Genomic DNA, 20,449 nt, shown 5'->3' on the forward strand with positions numbered 1-20,449 from the left:
AGTGCGACTCGGGCACAAGGCCTCCTTCACAGCTCCCCCATAGAAAAGGTAACGATACTGCAGGTTATGCAGGTTCGCATACTGTAACTTTGTTACGACTTTTACTACCTCTATTTAGTCAAGTTTGATGTCTTTTTTGACTTCGCATAACTATCGTATCGTATCTCTACCGTGTTATACAGTATTTGTTCATCAGATCTCTGTTTTGTTCACTTCAATAAAAGACCATGTTCCTTTTATTTACTTTGGGAGAATGACCTACATCAGGGGTGTCGAACTAATTTTAGCCCAGGGGCCACCTGGAGGAAAATCTATTCCCAATTGGACCGGATTGGTAAAATCATGGCATAAGAACTTAAAAATAAACATAACTTCAGATTGAGTTCTTTGTTTTACTTAGGCCAAAAATAGAACAAGCACGTTCTGAAAGCGTACATAACACAAATAATCCTCTTAACAAAACACTTCAAGTTAGTTGAAAATTCAGAGGAAAAACATTCCAGCAGTTTCAAAAACACTACAAAGGACAACTTAGACTTTGTCTCTGTGTATCTACAAAGCTATTAAACTTTAAGTCACAGCCTATCTGGAATTAAACAAAAAAGATAATAATAAAAACTGTGCTAACTCAACCCAACAAACCATACAAACGGAGGTAGTAAATATTTAAAAGGGTTTAGTTACATTTTTTGTCCAATTTTCTCTTTTTGACAGACATTTTGTGGCAATGATGGTGCCAAAGAACGATGTGTTTCACGCAAAAGGGCAGGTTTTCCGTTTCATTTGGGTCGAGGAGAATGAGCCGTAGCCTCTCTTTACTGTGTACCTCTTGCTTGGCATACTTGCTTAGCCCCGCTATAAACCGTTTGCTTGTCTAACAGAATTGCTATGGCGACATCCAGTGGACACATTTATAATAATAGTAATAAACCTGGGATTTATATAGCGCTTTTCTAAGTACCCAAAGTCGCTTTACATGTAGAACCCGTCATTCATTCACACCTGGTGGTGGTAAGCTACTTTCATAGCCACAGCTGCCCTGGGATAGACTGACATTTAGAACAGCAGTTTTTTTCATTGAAGAAATTGCTAATTTTTACATTTGGCAAACTCATCTCGCGGACCGGGCCGCAGGCCGATTCAAACCTTTTCAGACCCATGGACCGTACGTTTAACTCCTCTGATCTACATACACATGACGTTACTGACACCTAGTGACTAGTCAGTGCACTACATATCATGATTTCTCTCTTTAAAAAAGAAAACAACACCATAGAGCCGACAGTGATTGGAATATGAAAATACTTTGTGGAAGGCAAGCCTAGTAAACACTTATTTTGGTGGTACAAAAGGATGCTAAATACTCCCAACTTTTGTGTGCTCCATACAGGCTCTGAAGGCAGGAGTGAGTTGGGGTCAAAAGCAGTTCCAGCTTTTGCTGCAGGACAGGAAAGAGAGTCAGGCAGGATCAGGTCCAGCAGAAGATGACAGCTTCGAAGAACTTCGTTATCGCTGGACTCTCTACAAGTCCAAACTAAAGGATGCCCGTGTCTTTCAGAAAAGGCTCAATTCCCAGGTAACGATCCAACTATGGACATGAAACATTTGACACTATACACAAGAGCAGTGAGAATGTCAACCAAATCTACATTATTACAAAATGAATGACAATAACTATGGCCCATAACTTGTATTACAATATTTGAAACTTCTTGCTTTTTCAGTATAAGCTCACTTTTTATTTTTTACATCTATTTATTTACAACTCAAATCCAAGTACAGAAAAAAAAATATTTATTGAACTCTTCTTAGAAGTTAGAATGCAAATATGAAATATATAAATAATTTAAATACTGTACTATGTCATATGTACACTGCAAATAGTGAACTTACTATGCAAAAAACAAATCACACTGTACTGTGTGCCCAACAAATAAGACTCTACTATGTACACAACAAATAATGCATTTACTACCGTATTTTTCGGAGTATAAGTCGCAGCGGCCGAAAATGCGCAATAAAGAAAGAAAAAATCATATATAAGTCGCACTGGAGTATAAGTCGCATTTTTTGGGGAAATTTATTTGATAAAACCCAACACCAAGAATAGACATTTGAAAGGCAATTTAAAATAAATAAAGAATAGTGAACAGCAGGCTGAATAAGTGTACGTTATATGAGGCATAAATAACCAACTGAGAACGTGCCTGGTATGTTAACGTAACATATTATGGTAAGAGTCATTCAAATAACTATAACATATAGAACATGCTATACGTTTACCAAACCATCTGTCACTCCTAATCGCTAAATCCCATGAAATCTTATACGTCTAGTCTCTTACGTGAATGAGCTAAATAATATTATTTGATATTCTACGGTAATGTGTTAATCATTTCACACATAAGTCGCTCCTGAGTATAAGTCGCACCCCCGGCCAAACTATGAAAAAAACTGCGACTTATAGTCCGAAAAATACGGTATTTTAAAATATGCAAGACATACAAGTTAATTGCATTTGAAAGGGTATATTTCCATTATTATTATGTGTTGTCATTACATCAGTGGTTAATTTGGTCTCAAAAAATAATGGCAATATCCTTTATCTGCAATAATTTGTAGGTCAATATATCGTCGAGCAAAATGTGTTGTAGGCCCAAGCCTATGATGATCTCAACCTCTTTTTGGGAAATTTTTAAAAAGGTGGAAAGAGGTTGGGAGACAGAGTGTGGATTGTCTGTGGTGATCGATAAAGAGAGGGGGCCAAAGAGAGAAGAGCGAATGGTTTCAACAAATGAAGTTATTACACTGCTCTTCTGTGGAATTTGTGAATGAGGGGTTTACCTATGCATGCAATTCTATGTTCCAATGTCAACTGTAATGTCACATCTCATTGTGATGATCTCTGTGAAATGTGCAATTGTATTGTGTAGGCTTTATTAGAGGCCAGCAGACCTCTACTCACTCATTTTAGTAAAGCTAAAAACACCAAGCCTGGGTGGAACAGGTATGTAGCTGGCCCACATGCAGAGGCTAAGGAGGCCCGTAAGGCCTGGGTTATTGCTGGTAGACCTAGACAGGGACCTGTTCTTGAGCATAAAAAGATAACCAATACCCCATACAAATATGCAGTGTGCTTTGTTGGCAAGCATGAGCGAGCCCTATGAGCTGACTCAATGGCGTGGAAACTGCTTGACAGCAATGTCATTGGCTTCTGGAAGGAAGTTAAAAATATAAATAGAGTTAAAGCAGCATTGCCATGTAACATTAAGGGTGGATCTGGTGGAGGAAATATACCTGAACTATGCAGGCAGCACTATGCCGCTCTATTTAACTGTGTTAGAAGTGAGCTATATTGTACAGGCAACATAGAGGAGGAAGTGGTACACATCAGCCCCAATGACATTTCCCAAGCCATCAGGAAACTAGCTGATAACAAAGCATGTGGCATGGATACTATTACTGCAGAGCACCTAAAGCTAGCAAGCCCTAGGGTAGCTGTGTTGCTTTCCATCTGTTTTACGGGGTTCTTAATACATGGCATCCTGCCAGATGCTATGCTGACAGTTATTTTAGTACCTGTCATTAAAGACAAGGCTGGTAAGGTAGGGAGTATGGTCAATTATCGACCTATCGCCCTAGCCAGCATACTATCTAAAGTGCTGGAAAGTGTGATAATACACAGAGTTGGGGATCTTATTTGCACCACAGACAACCAATTTGGCTTTAAGAGTAAGCATTGCACTGACTTGTGTATTTGTGCTTTAAAAGAAGCAGTAGAAAAATACAGAGCGCAGGGCTCTACAATGTTGGTAGGTTTTATTGATGCATCTAAGGCATTTGACAGAGTCAACCATCACAAAGTCTTTACCAAGCTGAAGCATAGGGGTGCTCCAGGTAGCATCATACGTATTCTGGCATATTGGTACGACAGGTAAAATGGGGGAGTAGTTTATCCTCTCCCTTTAGAGTTGGCAATGGGGTACGGCAGGGTGGGCTTCTATCAACAGGCCGATTTAGCCTGTATATGGATGATCTGTCAAGGCAGTTGAGAGAATGCAAAACAGGGTGCATCATTGGGAACACCTTAATCGATCATGATTATTTGGCCATTATATGCTTCACAATACGAAGGTCCTGAGTAGTCTGCGGTTCAATCCCAGGCTCGGGATCTTTCTGTGTGGAGTTTGCATGTTCTTCCCGTGACTGCGTGGGTTCCCTCCGGGTACTCCGGTTTCCTCCCACCTCCAAAGACATGCACCTGGGGATAGGTTGATTGGCAACACTTAATTGGCCCTAGTGTGTGAATGTGAGTGTGAATGTTGTCTGTCTATCTGTGTTGGCCCTGCGATGAGGTGGCGACTTGTCCAGCGTGTACCCCGCCTTCCGCCCGATTGTAGCTGAGATAAGCTCCAGCGCCCCCCGCGACCCCAAAGAAATAGTAGCCTAATGATATGTAGGACCAAGGAGGATCAACATCTTAATTTCCCAGGTTTCTACTTGTCTGTGTGCAACAATGTCAAATACTTTGGCCACATCATCAATGACAAGATGGAGGATGATGCTGACATGCTTAGACAAAGAAGAATGATGTATGTCCAAGTCAATATGCTGGTGAAAAAATGTCACTACTGTTCTGATGAAGCGATAATGTACTTGTTTAGAGCTTACTTCACCCCTATGTACACAGCACCCCTCTGGGTGAGGTTCAAAAAAAGAGAGCTTGCGCAAACTCCAGGTTGCAGATAATGACTGTCTCAGAATCCTGCTCGGAAAGCCCAGGGGTAGTAGTGCCAGCAAACTTTTTTTGTGATTTAAGGATAAACACCTTCCACGCCACCCTGAGAAAACTGATGTCTAAAATGTATATGTAGACTGCAGGGGTCCGAGAATGATCTTATTATACAGATAACCAATCCTAGGTGTAGTTCTGTTAGGTACCAATCGTATATATGGGGATACTGGTATTGGAGCCTTTTATAGTATGTGTAGACGCATTTTTAAAGTATTTATATATATATATATATACACACTATTTTGCCAAAAGTATTTGGCCACCCATCCAAATGATGAGAATCAGGTGCCCTAATCACTTGGCCCGGTGTATAAAATCAAGAACTTAGGCATGAACACTGTTTCTACAAACATTTGTGAAAGAATGGGCCGCGCTCAGTGATTTCCAGCGTGGAACTGTTATAGGATGCCACCACCTGTGCAACAAATCCAGTCGTAAAATTTCCTGGCTCCTAAATATTCCAAAGTCGACTTTATTATAAGAAAAGTGAAGAGTTTGGGAACAACAGCAAGTCAGCCACCAAGTGGTAGTCCACGTAAACTGACAAGAGAGGGGTCAGCGGATGCTGAAGCGCATAGTGCAAAGACTTTCTGCACAGTCAGTTGCTACAGAGCTCCAAACTTCATGTGACTTTCCAATTAGCCCACGTACAGTACGCAGAGAGGGTCATGGAATGGGTTTCATTGGCCGAGCAGCTGCATCTAAGCCATACATCACCAAGTCCAATGCAAAGTGTGGACGCAGTGGTGTAAAGCACGTCACCACCGGACTCTAGAGCAGTGGATACGTGTTCTCTGGACTGATGAGTCACGCTTTTCCATCTGGCAATCTGATGGACCAGTCTGGGTTTGGAGGTTGCCAGGAGAACGCTACATTTCGGACTGCATTGTGCCGGATGTGAAATTTGGTGGTGTGGGGTTGTTTTTCAGGAGTTGGGCTTGGCCCCTTAGTTCCAGTGAAAGGAACTTTGGAATGCTCCAGGATACCAAAACATTTTGGACAATTCCTTAGAATGGCACTTCAAGTTCATATGTGAGTAAAGGCAGGTGGCCAAATACTTTTGGCAATATAGTGTGTATGTATGTATATATATATATATATATATATCAGTGTTTCCCACACATTCATTTATTTGTGGCGGCCCGCCACGAAAGAATTACGTCCGCCACAAATGGATTTTTCGGCTTTTGACTCGCTCGACCGTTCATAAAAGCAATGGGACTCTGTCTGTGAATGTACCTTGTAGTTACAACTCCGGTGCAGTAGGTGGCGGTAGCCTACTATGCATTAACTCCGCCAATAGCACTTAATTCACCTGGTGGGCCAGAAGAAGAAGAAGAAGAAGAAGAAGAAGACGGCGGAGTAAAAGAACGGACCGACCGGATCAAAATACGAGGGTAATATAGGTTGTAGGTAGATAAGTTATAGCTGCATCGCTCGCGGCTCGTCATATATTTAACGTTAATCCGCGATTTCACCGAGCGTTTCACTCACGGTGAGCAGCCTGATGCTGCTTCATTAACACCGCCGCTGTTGTCACGTCACGTGTTACCATACCGACGAGCTAATGTGTCCAGGTTATAACCCTGTTGTCAATAAACAGACGTGGAGACGGTGCTTCAGATACTGCATTAATAATGAAGCTAAATTGTCCACTGTCCACTTCAGCATGTGAATGCAATGAAAAGAATAAAATCTGAGCCAACCAACTGTTAAAATGTTGTCCAGGTTAATGTTTTGGCCATTAAAGGCCCTTCATTTCAAGATTTCAACTGTGATCGGGCTTTAAACAGGTGGCTGACCTGTTCAGATGGGTGTAACTCAGGGGTGCTCACACTTTTTCTGCAGGCGAGCAACTTTTCAATTGATCAAGTCGTGGGGCTCTACCTCATTCATATATATAATTTATATTTACTTATTTATGAAATATATGTTTTTGTTAACAAGTTAAAGGTGTTTAATGATAATGCAAGCATGTTTAACACATATAGTTAATATTGTTAATAAATTAAAGGTGTTTAATGATAATACAAATATGTTTAATACATATAGTTAATATTGTTAACAAGTTAAAGGTGTTTAATGACAATACAAGCATGTTTAACACATATAGTTAATATTGTTAACAAGTTAAAGGTGTTTAAAGATAATACAAGCATGTTTAACACATATAGTTAATATTGTTAACAAGTTAAAGGTGTTTAAAAAATAATACAAGCATGTTTAACACATATAGATTCCTTTCTTTCATGAAGACAAGAATATAAGTTGGTGTATTACCTGATTGTGATGACTTGCATTGATAGGAATCAGACAGTGGTGCTGATAACGTCCGCATTTTCGAATGGAGGAGAAAAAAAAGTCCTCCTTTCTGTCCAATACCACATGAAAGTGGTTGGTTTTGGGCATCTTATCTGTCCAGCTTCTGTACTCCTTTGTATACACTTTACAAGAAATACATTGTCGGCAAACTCCGTAGCTTGCTAGCTTGTGCACGCCAGCTTTCTGAGACTCTTATTTTGTTAGCGCAACTGTGCAGTCGGTCTTTGGAGTTTTGAAGACAGGTACGGCGCCAGAGTCTGTTGAAATAAAGTGTTTCTCGCCTTCCTGTCGGTAATTTTAATGAGCTAAATATGTACATAAAGTGTTGTACTTATATTCCAACTCCGCGTTCTTCTTGGTCATCGCCGCTGCCGCCGTCACCCCCCGCCCCCCGACCACACCACCACAAATAGATGCCTGTCCTGTGGGAAACACTGTATATATACAGTATAATTTTTTTTTATTGCTGCTTTTATTTATTTATTAGATGCCTTTTACTGAATATGCACAAACACTGTTTCTAATATGTGATATTGCCTTTTATACTGTTTTTGTTGTTGTTTTTGTTTCATGTACTCATGTGATTGTATGTCTACTTGGACGTTAGAGTCTGCAATAAAGCTTGATTGATTGAATGTGGTTTGAGGAGATGGCTTATGGTGGTAAGAAGCTGTTTAGAGTTTCCCGGCTTATTGTAGATCTTGTGAGAGTAGAATTGAGATGTAGCGTATTTAAGATGTTTTGAGTATAAGTTTTGGTGCTCACGCTAGGCCAGTCTGTGAACAGTCAGACCCAAAGCCTTGTAGCGCCGCTCAAGGACACACCCCACCGTTTTCATCTTTCGGAGCTAATTTGTGAACTAGGGGGCAGAGTGCTGTGAGTTGACCTGTCCTAGATTTTAAGGTTGTTGTTCAGTGAGTGGTTGTAAAAGTCAACCGATTTAGTTACAGATGAGAAGCGTCCAAATGTGGTGAGATGTTGAAAGTCTGTATTCATTGAGTCTATGTTGATATTTTTAATGTTTCTAAAATTATTTAACCTGGGGGCTTTTTAGGGCTGGCTGGTATACCGGTATTACGAGTTAAACCGGTGTATTTTAGAAAGAGGTGTGTATTTGCCATACTGATATCTAATATCTTTTGATGCTGCCTTTGATAGTTACTCCCGCCGTTTATCCGCGATTCATTGACAATCACATCGCGTCAACACCCGCCGCAGGCCTTCGCAATGCTTTTTTTTGGATAATAATATAAAGGGTCTGTCACGCGTCTGGAGTCTCTGCCGCGCATTGTAGACACCGACGCCCCGCCACATTCACCTTTACACACAGCCGACCTGCTCACGCCGTAGCTCCTATGAATTGTGCTGCTAAGAAATATCCTCTGCCCAATTTTTCCTTTAAAATTGCCTCGCAAAGTTTCACATACTTTGGTGTTTAGGTCACACATACGTTTGCAGAACTTTATAAAGCCAACTTGGTTCCACTGCAGTCCAGAATCCAAGGAGATTTTGATCGCTGGTTTATCTACAGTGGCTCGTGTCAACTCTATTAAAATGAATATACTTCCTTGATTTTTTTATCTGTTTCAGTGCCATACTTGCCAACCTTGAGACCTCCGAATTCTGGAGATTGGGGGGGGGGGTGTATATTGTAGCGTCCCGGAAGAGTTAGTGCTGCGAGGGGTTCTGGGTATTTGTCCTGTTGTGTTTATGTTGTGTTACGGTGCGGATGTTCTCCCGAAATGTGTTTGTCATTCTTGTTTGGTGTGGGTTCACAGTGTGGCGCATATTTGTAACAGTGTTAAAGTTGTTTATACGGCCACCTTCAGTGTGACCTGTATGGCTGTTGACCAAGTATGCCTTGCATCCACTTATGTGCGTTTAAAAGCCCTATATATATCATGTGGCTGTATGGAGGAAAAGCGGACGTGACGACAGGTTGTAGAGGACGCTAAAGGCAGTGCCTTTAAGGCACGCCCCTAATATTGTTGACCGGGTGGAAATCGGGAGAAATTCGGGAGAATGGTTGCCCCGGGGGATTTTCGGGAGGGGCACTGAAATTCGGGAGTCTCCCGGGAAAATCGGGAAGGTTGGCAATTATGTTCAGTGCATACCACTTTTTCTCCCTCAGTCCTTCTTTCGTAAATTATTCAGATTTTATATTTCCCTTGGAACAAAAAGACTCACAGGTTACGTAAACAATATTTGCAAAGACCCAAATCGTTGGGAGGATTAACACTACCAAACTTTAGGTTTTACTCCTGGGTAGGGATGTCCCGATCCGATATTTGGATCGGATCGGCCACCGATATTTGCCAAAAAATGCGTATCGGCAAGGCATGGGAAAATGCCGATCCAGTTAAAAAAAAAAAACTCCGCTTCGTGTTTCCAACGCACCTATTTAAATAATACATTCCACTTTTCTGCTGCTCCCTTATTTCCGTTCCGCATTTTCCAGCACACCTTCAACACATCCACGGGTCTGTGGATTCTCACTCAGTTGCTTTTAGCTGCTGGCATTACACGACAGGCTCTTCTCACTCTTTCCTGTGTCTCCCTCTCACAGACAGCAAGCGTACCTTCTTACCCACGTCACATACTGTCACGTCATACGTCACATACTGTCACGTCATACGTCACATACTGTCACGTCATACGTCACATACGTATACGTCCTCTCCCAGCAGAGAGGTAGCAGCATGGCTAACGTTAGCTGTGATGCTAGCGCAGCCGTGTGACCAACGTTCTCTCTAAGGTGCGCGCTTGTGCAATTACGCACTGCTCAAACGTCCTCTGCGCATAGCAATTATATGCCACGCACAAAATCAAATAAAAAAATAAGCGCATAACAATTTTCGACACACGGACACGACAGAGAAAACAGTTTTCGTCATCATTGTTCAAATATTGTAACGTCTGTCGAGACGCTTATCTCCATTCAGTGCCACACGTCCACACCATCAAAATGCCGAGGCAAACATTTCCACATCAACACCGTATGAAAAAATTAGTGATTTTTTTAGTTGTGATTTCCTTCTCTGCATGAAAGTTTAAAAGTAGCATATATTAATGCAGTATGAAGAAGAATGTTTTAAGTAGACATGCAAGCCTTGAAAGAAAATTTTGAAAATCAAGACTACATTTCCTGCAAATGGGTGCATTTCTACCCTATATTTTAACTTTAGATTTATTCTCATATCAAACTCTTTTGGCTGTCTTTTTGACACTTACATCCAGCGCCCCCCTCCACACCCTGGATTATAAATAATGTAAATAATTCAATGTGATTATCTTGTGTGATGACTGTATTATGATGATAGTATATATCTGATAGTATAAATCTGTATCATGAATCAATTTAAGTGGACCCCGACTTAAACAAGTTGAAAAACTTATTGGGGTGTTACCATTTAGTAGTCAATTGTACGGAATATGTACTTCACTGTGCAACCTACTAATAAAAGTCTCAATCAATCAATCAAAACACATAGAATCATCATACTGCTGTGATTATATGCATCAAGTGTTCATTCAAGGCTGAGGCAAAATATCGAGATATATATCGTGTATCGCAATATGGCCTTAAAATATCGCAATATTAAAAAAAGGCCATATCGCCCAGCCCTAGTTTCAATGATGCCATTTCTGTTTGTCATGTATAATTTTGTCTATTTTGTGTTTATCCTTGAATAAACAGGTCAGTTTCTTGTTACCAACCATTGTGTATTATTCAAACTCCCCTAATTCAGCTGGCTAGTTGTTATCAAGAGTACTAAAACCCTTTTCAACATGATTCTGACAACTAAGTAGGCTAAATAACTTTAAACTTTAATACATGCTCGGATAGGCCAGTATCGGTCAGTATCGGATCGGAAGTGCAAAAACAATATCGGTATTGGATCGGAAGTGCAAAAACCTGGATCGGGACATCCCTACTCCTGGGCCACCAACATTAGAATTCTAAAGTATATGAAGCATTTGATCCTCCTCCGTTATGGCTGGTTATGGAGGCAAACTCAACCAAACCAGTATCTCTTAGAGCTCTGGTTCACTCTCCCATCCACTCTTCTACCTCCTCTTATACAAAAAAACTCAATTGTAAATCCTTAATTCAGGATTTGGGTTCAGTTTAAGCGCTATTTTGGTTTGCAGACTATTTGTAGTTTTGCACCCATCACTGCTAATTATGCTTTCCCTCCCTCTCTTGTTGATAGTGTCTTTTTAAGATTGTCAAGTCTCGGGATCAACAACATTAAAGATTTTTACATTGATACTTATGCCTTTTTCCAGCAACTTTGTGATACATTTTCAAACCCGAAGCAACATTTTTTTTTAGATATCTACAGCTCTGCAGTTTTGTTGGTAATACTTTCCCCAGGTTTACAGATTTACAGAGTGACGCAGTTTTAGATGGTGTTTCTGACACGGCTTCCAACTTTAAAAGGATCAATTACACGTATTTATAACCACATTTTTATGCTTAGTGATTTCCAGCGTGGAACTGTCATAGGATGCCACCTGTGCAACAAATCCAGTCATGAAATTTCCTCTCTCCTAAATATTCCAAAGTCAACTATCGGCTTTATGATAAGAAAATGGAAGAGTTCGGGAACAACAGCAACTCAGCCACCAAGTGGTAGGCCACGTAAACTGACATAGAGGGGTCAGCGGATGCTGAAGCGCATAGTGTATAGAGGTTACCGGCTTTCTGCACAGTCAATTGCTACAGAGCCGTAAACTTCATGTGACCTTCCAATTAGCCCACGTACAGTACACAGAGAGCTTCATGGAATGGGTTTCCATGGCCGCTGCATCTAAGCTATACATCACCGAGTCCAATGCAAAGTGTGGGATGCAGTGGTGTAAAGCACGTCGCCACTGGACTCTAGAGTAGTGGAGACGTCTTCTCTGGAGTGATGAATCACCCTTTTCCATCTGGCAATCTGATGGACCAGTCTGGGTTTGGAGGTTGCCAGGAGAACGCTACATTTCGGACTGCATTGTGCCGAGTGTGAAATTTGGTAGAGGAGGAGGAGTTGTGCTGTGGGGTTGTTTTTCAGGAGTTGGGCTTGGCCCCTTAGTTCCAGTGAAATTAACTTTGAATGCTCCAGGATACCAAAACATTTTTGGACAATTCCATGCTCCCAACCTTGTGGGAACAGTTTGAAGCGGGCCGCTCCCTCTTCCAACATGACTGTGCACCAGTGCACAAAGCAAGGTCCATAAAGACATGGATGACAGAGTCTGGTGTGGATGAACTTGACTGGCTTGCACAGAGTCCTGACCTGAACCCGATAGAACACCTTTGGGATGAATTAGAACGGAGACTGAGAGCCAGGCCTTCTCCACCAACATCAGTGTGTGACCTCACCAATGCGCTTTTGGAAGAATGGTGGAAAATTCCTATAAATACACTCCGCAACCTTGTGGACACCCTTCCCAGAAGAGTTGAAGCTGTAATAGCTGCAAAAGGTGGACCCACATCATATTGAACCCTGTGGGTTAGGAATGGGGTGGCACTTCAAGTTCATGTGTGAGTCAAGGCAGGTGGACAAATACTTGCCTCGTGGTCTGAGAGTCCTAGGTTGTAGACTTGAAGGTTTTAAATGAGGGCAGAGTTTGTTATCACGAGGTCGAGGGTGTGTGCTTTGGTGTGTGTGGGAACTTTGACATGTTGTTTTAGGTTTAGACAGTCCAATGAGTGAAGAAAGTTTGGTTTGGTTCGGTTTGCAGGTGTGGTGAAAAGACTTCGAAGCTCGGTGATGAATGCTGAGTTTGGTTTGGGAGGCCGATAGTATTTTTGCGGGGGGAGACACTTTGCATTTAAATGAAAGGCATTCAAATGAGGGCGGTTGGGGGAGTGCATAGGAGAGAGTTGCGGTAAAAAAAAACAGCCAGGCCCCCCACGGAGACCAGTGCTGTGAGCTTTCCCCAAATATCCAAAGCCATGCTGGACAGGCCTCATTTAGGGTGGAAGGGACTTCTGTTTCAGTTAAATACGTAATGTCAATCCCTGTGTCTAAATGGTGGTCATTAATAAAGCAAAGTTGTACATCTTTTACTACATTGTAGTATAACAAAACAAAGCTGTTATCTTCTACTACATTATAGTATACCGGCTCAAATAAACAATGTACTTTCTTGTTTTACTACATAACAGTATAACAAAACGATTATCTTCTACTACATTATAGTATAACAAAATAAAACATTTTAATTCTACTACATTATAGTATAGCAGATCAAATATACACAATATTTTCATGTTGTACTACATTATAGTAGTATCTGCGATGAGGTGGCGACTTGTCCAGGGTGTACCCCGCCTTCCGCCCGATTGTAGCTGAGATAGGCTCCAGCGCCCCCCGCGACCCCAAAGGGAATAAGCGGTAGAAAATGGATGGATGGATGGACTACATTATAGTATAACAAAACAAACATGTTGTCCTCGACTACATTATGTATTGTATAACAAAACAAATACACACAATACTTGCATCTGCTACTATAGTACACTAAAACGTTTATTTTCTACTGCATTATAGTATAACGAAACAAAACATTTATCTTCTACTTCAATACAACCTCTACTACATTATAGTACAACAAAACATACACAATGCATTCATCTTCTACTACATTATAGTATAACAAAACTATATGTTTAAGTTATACAACATTAATACAACATATACCTACTCAGTGGCCTTGTGGTTAGAGTGTCCGCCCTGAGATCGGTAGGTTGTGGGTTCAAACCCCGGCCGAGTCATACCAAAGACTATAAAAATGGGACCCATTACCTCCCTGCTTGGCACTCAGTATCAAGGGTTGGAATTGGGGGTTAAATCACCAAAAATGATTCCCGGGCGCGGCCACCGCTGCTGCCCACTGCTCCCCTCACCTCCCAGGGGGTGATCAAGGGTGATGGGTTAAATGCAGAGAATAATTTCGCCACACCTAGTGTGTGTGTGACAATCATTGGTACTTTAACTTTACTTTAACTTTAAATTATAACCAAACAATTACACACAGTATTTTAATCCGCTACTACATTACAGTATAACAAAACAATATTTTTAAGTTATACTACATTAAATTATAACCAAACAATTACACACAGTATTTTCATATTCTACTACATTATAGTATAACAAAGCAATGTTTAAGTTATACGACATTAAATTATAACCAAACAATTACACACAGTATTTTCATCTTCTGCTACATTACAGTATAACAAAACAATGTTTAAGTCATACTACAGTAAATTATAACCAATTATACACAATATTTTCATCTTCTACTACATTATAGTATAACAAAACAATGTTAGTTATACTACATTAAATTATAACCAAACAATTACACACAGTATGTTCATCTTCTGCTACATTATAGTATAACAAAACAATGTTTAAGTTATACTACATTAAATTATAACCAATTACACACAATATTGTCATTTTTTACTACATTATAGTACAACAAAACAATATGTTAGTTATACTACATTAAAATTATAACCAAACAATTACACACAGTATTTTCATCTTCTACTACATTATAGTATAACAAAACAATATGTTTAAGTTATACTACATTAAATTATAACCAATTACTCACAATATTTTCATTTTGTACTACATTATAGTATAACAAAATATGTTAGTTATACTACATTAAATTATAGCCAAACAAGTACACACAGTATTTTCATCTTTTACTACATTATAGTATAACAAAACAATGTTTAAGTTATACTACATTAAATTATAACCAATTACTCACAATATTTTAATTTTGTACTACATTATAGTATAACAAAATATGTTAGTTATACTACATTAAATTATAACCAAACAATTACACACAGTATTTTCATCTTCTACTACATTATAGTATAACAAAACAATATGTTTAAGTTATACTACATTAAATTATATTTAAACAATTACACACAATATTTTCATCTTCTACTACATTACAGTATAACAAAACAATGTTTAAGTTATACGACATTAAATTATAACCAAATAATTACACACAGTATTTTCATCTTCTGCTACATTACAGTATAACAAAACAATGTTTAAGTCATACTACAGTAAATTATAACCAATTACACACAATAGTTTCATCTTCTACTACATTATAGTATAACAAAACAATGTTAGTTTTACTACATTAAATTATAACCAAACAATTACACACAGTATGTTCATCTTCTGCTACATTATAGTATAATAAAACAATGTTTAAGTTATACTACCGGTACATTAAATTATAACCAATTACACACAATATTTTCATTTTTTACTACATTATAGTACAACAAAACAATATGTTAGTTATACTACATTAAAATTATAACCAAACAATTACACACAGTATTTTCATCTTCTACTACATTATAGTATAACAAAACAATATGTTTAAGTTATCTACATTAAATTATATTTAAACAATTACACACAATATTTTCATCTTCTACTACATTATAGTATAACAAAACAATATGTTTAAGTTATACTCCATTAAATTATAACCAATTACTCACAATATTTTCATTTTGTACTACATTATAGTATAACAAAATATGTTAGTTATACTACATTAAATTATAGCCAAACAATTACACACATTATTTTCATCTTCTACTACATTATAGTACAACAAAACAATGTTTAAGTTATACTACATTAAATTATAACCAATTAGTCACAATATTTTCATTTTGTACTACATTATAGTACAACAAAATGTTAGTTATACTACATTAAATTGTAACCAAACCATTACACACAGTATTTTCATCTTCTACTACATTATAGTATAACAAAACAATATGTTTAAGTTATACTACATTAAATTATATTTAAACAATTACACACAATATTTTCATCTTCTACTACATTATAGTATGACAAAACAATATGTTTAAGTTATACTACATTAAATTATAACCAAACCATTACACACAGTATTTTCATCTTCTACTACATTATAGTATAACAAAACAATGTTTAAGTTATACTAAATTAAATTATAACCAATTACTCACAATATTTTCATTTTGTACTACATTATAGTATAACAAAATATGTTAGTTATACTACATTAAATTAGAACCAAACAATTGCACACAGTATTTTCATCTTCTACTACATTATAGTATAACAAAACAATATGTTTAAGTTACACTACATTAAATTATAACCAAACCATTACACACAGTATTTTCATCTTCTACTACATTATAGTATAACAAAACAATGTTTAAGTTATACTACATTAAATTATAACCAATTACACACAATATTTTCATTTTTTACTACATTATAGTATAACAAAACAATATGTTAGTTATACTACATTAAAATTATAACCAAACAATTACACACAGTATTTTCATCTTCTACTACATTATAGTATAACAAAACAATATGTTTAAGTTATACTACATTAAATTATATTTAAACAATTACACACAATATTTTCATCTTCTACTACATTATAGTATAACAAAACAATGTTTAAGTTATACTACATTAAATTATAACCGATTACACACAATATTTTCATTTTTTACTACATTATAGTATAACAAAACAATATGTTAGTTATACTACATTAAAATTATAACCAAACAATTACACACAGTATTTTCATCTTCTACTACATTATAGTATAACAAAACAATATGTTTAAGTTATACTACATTAAATTATATTCAAACAATTACACACAATATTTTCATCTTCTACTACATTATAGTATGACAAAACAATATGTTTAAGTTATACTACATTAAATTATAACCAAACCATTACACACAGTATTTTCATCTTCTACTACATTATAGTATAACAAAACAATGTTTAAGTTATACTACATTAAATTATAACCAATTACTCACAATATTTTCATTTTGTACTACATTATAGTATAACAAAATATGTTAGTTATACTACATTAAATTAGAACCAAACAATTACTCACAATATTTTCATTTGGTACTACATTATAGTATAACAAAACAATATTTAAGTTATACTACATTAAATTATAACCAAACAATTACACACAGTATTTTCATCTTCTACTACATTATAGTACAACAAAACAATATGTTCAAGTTATGTTACATTAAATTAGAACCAAACAATTGCACACAGTATTTTCATCTTCTACTACATTATAGTATAACAAAACAATGTTTAAGTTATACTACATTAAATTATAACCAATTACACACAATATTTTCATTTTCTCCTACATTATAGTATAACAAAACAATATGTTAGTTATACTACATTAAATTATAACTAAACAATTACACACAGTATTTTCATCTGCTACTACATTATAGTATAACAAAACAATATGTTTAAGTTATACTACATACTTCAAACAATTACAGACAATTATTTTATCTTCTGCTACATTATAGTATAAAACAAAAAAATACACACAGTACTTTGAAGATGTAGTACAGGAATAACCAGCAGCCATATTGAGTGCTTGCCCGCCAACAGGAAGTGGGACAGCCTGCAGGTCACATGGTTTTGAGGCAACAATAACACCATGTTGTGGTACTTTGCAGAAGCCGAGCTTGATGCAGAGAGTTTGTCGACTGGCTCTTCCTCTCTGGCTCTTCTTCCTCGCCTTGCTGCTCATCGCCTTCCTGCTTCCCCTCATGGACAAAGACCACAGCTGCTCTCTCAGCAACAACTTTGCACGCTCCTTCAACATGATGCTGCGCTACTCTGGACCACCGCCTACATAACACAACAATACATCTATATCTATATCTGCATCCATGGCATATATCTACGCTACAGTATCATATCATGTATTTTAATACAGCCTTACAAAGATATGGACTTTATTTTAAAAGAGAGAATAACAAAATGTATTTTATACTTGAATTTGTATTTAATTGAGTATTTTAACTATTTGACTCTCAAACACAGCCTCGTACTGACGTCGTACCGTATATTTGGCGAATGTCGCAAAGTAAGTCATTGTCTTTTAGGTTTGATTTCTTTTTATGCATCAAAACATTTTAAAGTAACTAGATGAGGCAATTCCTGAAGGAATTGCGTGTGAATGCTCCAATGCTGACGTTGAACTGAAATCCTGGAATTTTTTTTGAATTGTTGACCCCCGTGACTGCGTGGGTTCCCTCCGGGTACTCCGGCTTCCTCCCACCGCCAAAGACATGCACCTGGGGACACTAAACTGATTGGCAACACTAAATTGGCCCTAGTGTGTGAAGGTGAGTGTGAATGTTGTCTGTCTATCTGTGTTGGCCCTGTGATAAGGTGGCGCCTTGTCCAGGGTGTACCCCGCCTTCCGCCCAATTGCAGCTGAGATAGGCTCCAGCAACCCCAAAAAAAAGGGACAAGCAGTAGAAAATGGATGGATGTTGTAGTAGAGCACACGATTCCCAAACAGGCTGAATATTTTGAAGTTGGAACAGTTTGAATCAGATGAAAAATGTAGGAGTTGTGGATCTTTGAAAAATATCTCATTGATTTCAATGGGAATTTCCGGAAAAATTGGGAAAAGCGGGAATTTTTTTTGAAAATGGTAAAAAACTTAAATGGTCTGAATGAGTTGAAATGGTTGGTGTTGGAATTTTTCAAATCGGTCGAGAAATGTTGAAGTAGTAACATTTTAAATTGAGAAATGGTAATAAGGAATTCCTGGAATTTCGTGAAAACCGGGAATTTTTCCAGTTCGAAAAACAACTTTGTTTTTTGTTCTGATTAAGAGGAATGTTTGGACGGTGGAACGGTTGAAATGGCTTGAAAAATGTGGAAGGATTAGACGCCAGATAACAGGGTTTGAAAAAACGGGAATTCTGGAAATTCCTGGAATTCTTTTGAACTTGGAAAAATAATAGTTTGAATGTCCAGGATGAGTGGAATATGTTGAAGGTGGAATGGTTTTAATCGGTTGAAAAATGTGGAAATGGTGGAAGTTTGAAAAATGGCCAATTCACTTTGAATGGGAAAAATGTCCTGGAAAATTTGTAAATCTGGACATTTTTGGAATTTGTCAAGGGAAAGCCCGCGATTCCTGAATAGGCTGAACAGTTTGAATCAGATGAATAATGTGGGAGTTGTGGAACTTTGAAAAATGCCTCATTGATTTCAATGGGAATTTCCGGAAAAATTGGGAAAAGCGGGAATTTTTTTTTTAAATTGTAAAAAACTTGAATGGTCTGAATGAGTTGAAATGGTTGGTGTTGTAATTTTTCTAATCGGTCGAGAAATGTTGAAGTAGTAACATTTTACATTGAGAAATGGTATTAAGGAATTCCTGGAATTTCGTGAAAACCGGGAATTGTTCCTGTTCGAACAACAACTTTGTTTTTTGTCCTGATTAAGAGGAATGTTCGGACGGTGGAACGGTTGAAGTGGCTTGAAAAATGTGATAGGAGTAGACGCCAGAAAAAAGGGTTTGGAAAAAAACGGGAATTCTGGAAATTCCTGGAATTCTTTTGAACTTGGAAAAATAATAGTTTGAATGTCCAGGATGAGTGGAATATGGTTTTAATCGGTTGAAAAATGTGGAAATGGTGGAAGTTAGAAAAAAGGCCAATTCATTTTGAATAGGAAAAATGTCCCGGAAAACCTGGAATTCTGGGAAATCTGGGAATTTTTGGAATTTGTCAAAGGGAAAGGCCTCGATTCCCGAATAGGCTGAACAGTTTGAAGTTGGAACGTGAATGCTTTGGCGCATTCACACAACAAGGAGAAAACATGACCAAGTGTTTGCAAACAAAGTATTTCTTTGTTTTTCTGCCTTGAACTCCTGACCTCAAGTACCACACATGAAGTACTTTTATATTCATTTCAGGTTTGACATCAATATTGTTGTCCTATCTTGTGTAGGTTTACTCTTTTCGCTTTTTTTTAAATGCGCGCTTGCAATTCATGTACTAGTACACACTATATATATATACTGCTGTATGTACTAGTATTTACTACTCGATGTACTATTGTGCTCAACATTATTTGAAATGTCATTTGCCAAACGAGGAAAATTGCCATAAATGATGCTTTGTAAAATGAGTAATATTTCTGGAGGGTTTTGTTATGCAACACAATTTATTTAAAGACACAAACTACACACTTTTGCGACAATTTAAGAACATTCTGAAAAATTAGGTGTGAGAAAGCTGTGGAAAAATATGAAAAAAAGAGTGTCGGGGAAAGAGGAAATACAAGAATAAAAGCATGAAATTTGGTTTAAAAAGGAAATCAAGTACTTTAGATTTACCATCAAAATGCAAATGTTACAGCCTGGTGGTCAAGTGGTGCA

At 37.5% G+C, this 20,449-nt stretch overlaps 1 protein-coding gene across 1 annotated transcript in view; it reads left to right on the top strand.

The window, feature by feature from the left end:
• Window positions 1-20,199, top strand: part of syne3 (spectrin repeat containing, nuclear envelope family member 3) — a 64,123-nt gene extending 43,924 nt beyond the window's left edge. Inside the window, exons 16-17 of the mRNA XM_061968993.1 lie at window positions 1,391-1,576; window positions 17,721-20,199. Of these exons, the coding sequence (XP_061824977.1) occupies window positions 1,391-1,576; window positions 17,721-17,903 (369 nt within the window). The 3' untranslated portion in view covers window positions 17,904-20,199. The remainder of the gene's footprint in view (window positions 1-1,390; window positions 1,577-17,720) is intronic.
• The last annotated feature ends 250 nt before the right edge of the window (window positions 20,200-20,449 follow it).

The sequence above is a fragment of the Nerophis lumbriciformis genome, linkage group LG08 (genome assembly GCF_033978685.3).
Source record: "Nerophis lumbriciformis linkage group LG08, RoL_Nlum_v2.1, whole genome shotgun sequence".
NCBI lineage: Eukaryota > Metazoa > Chordata > Actinopteri > Syngnathiformes > Syngnathidae > Nerophis > Nerophis lumbriciformis.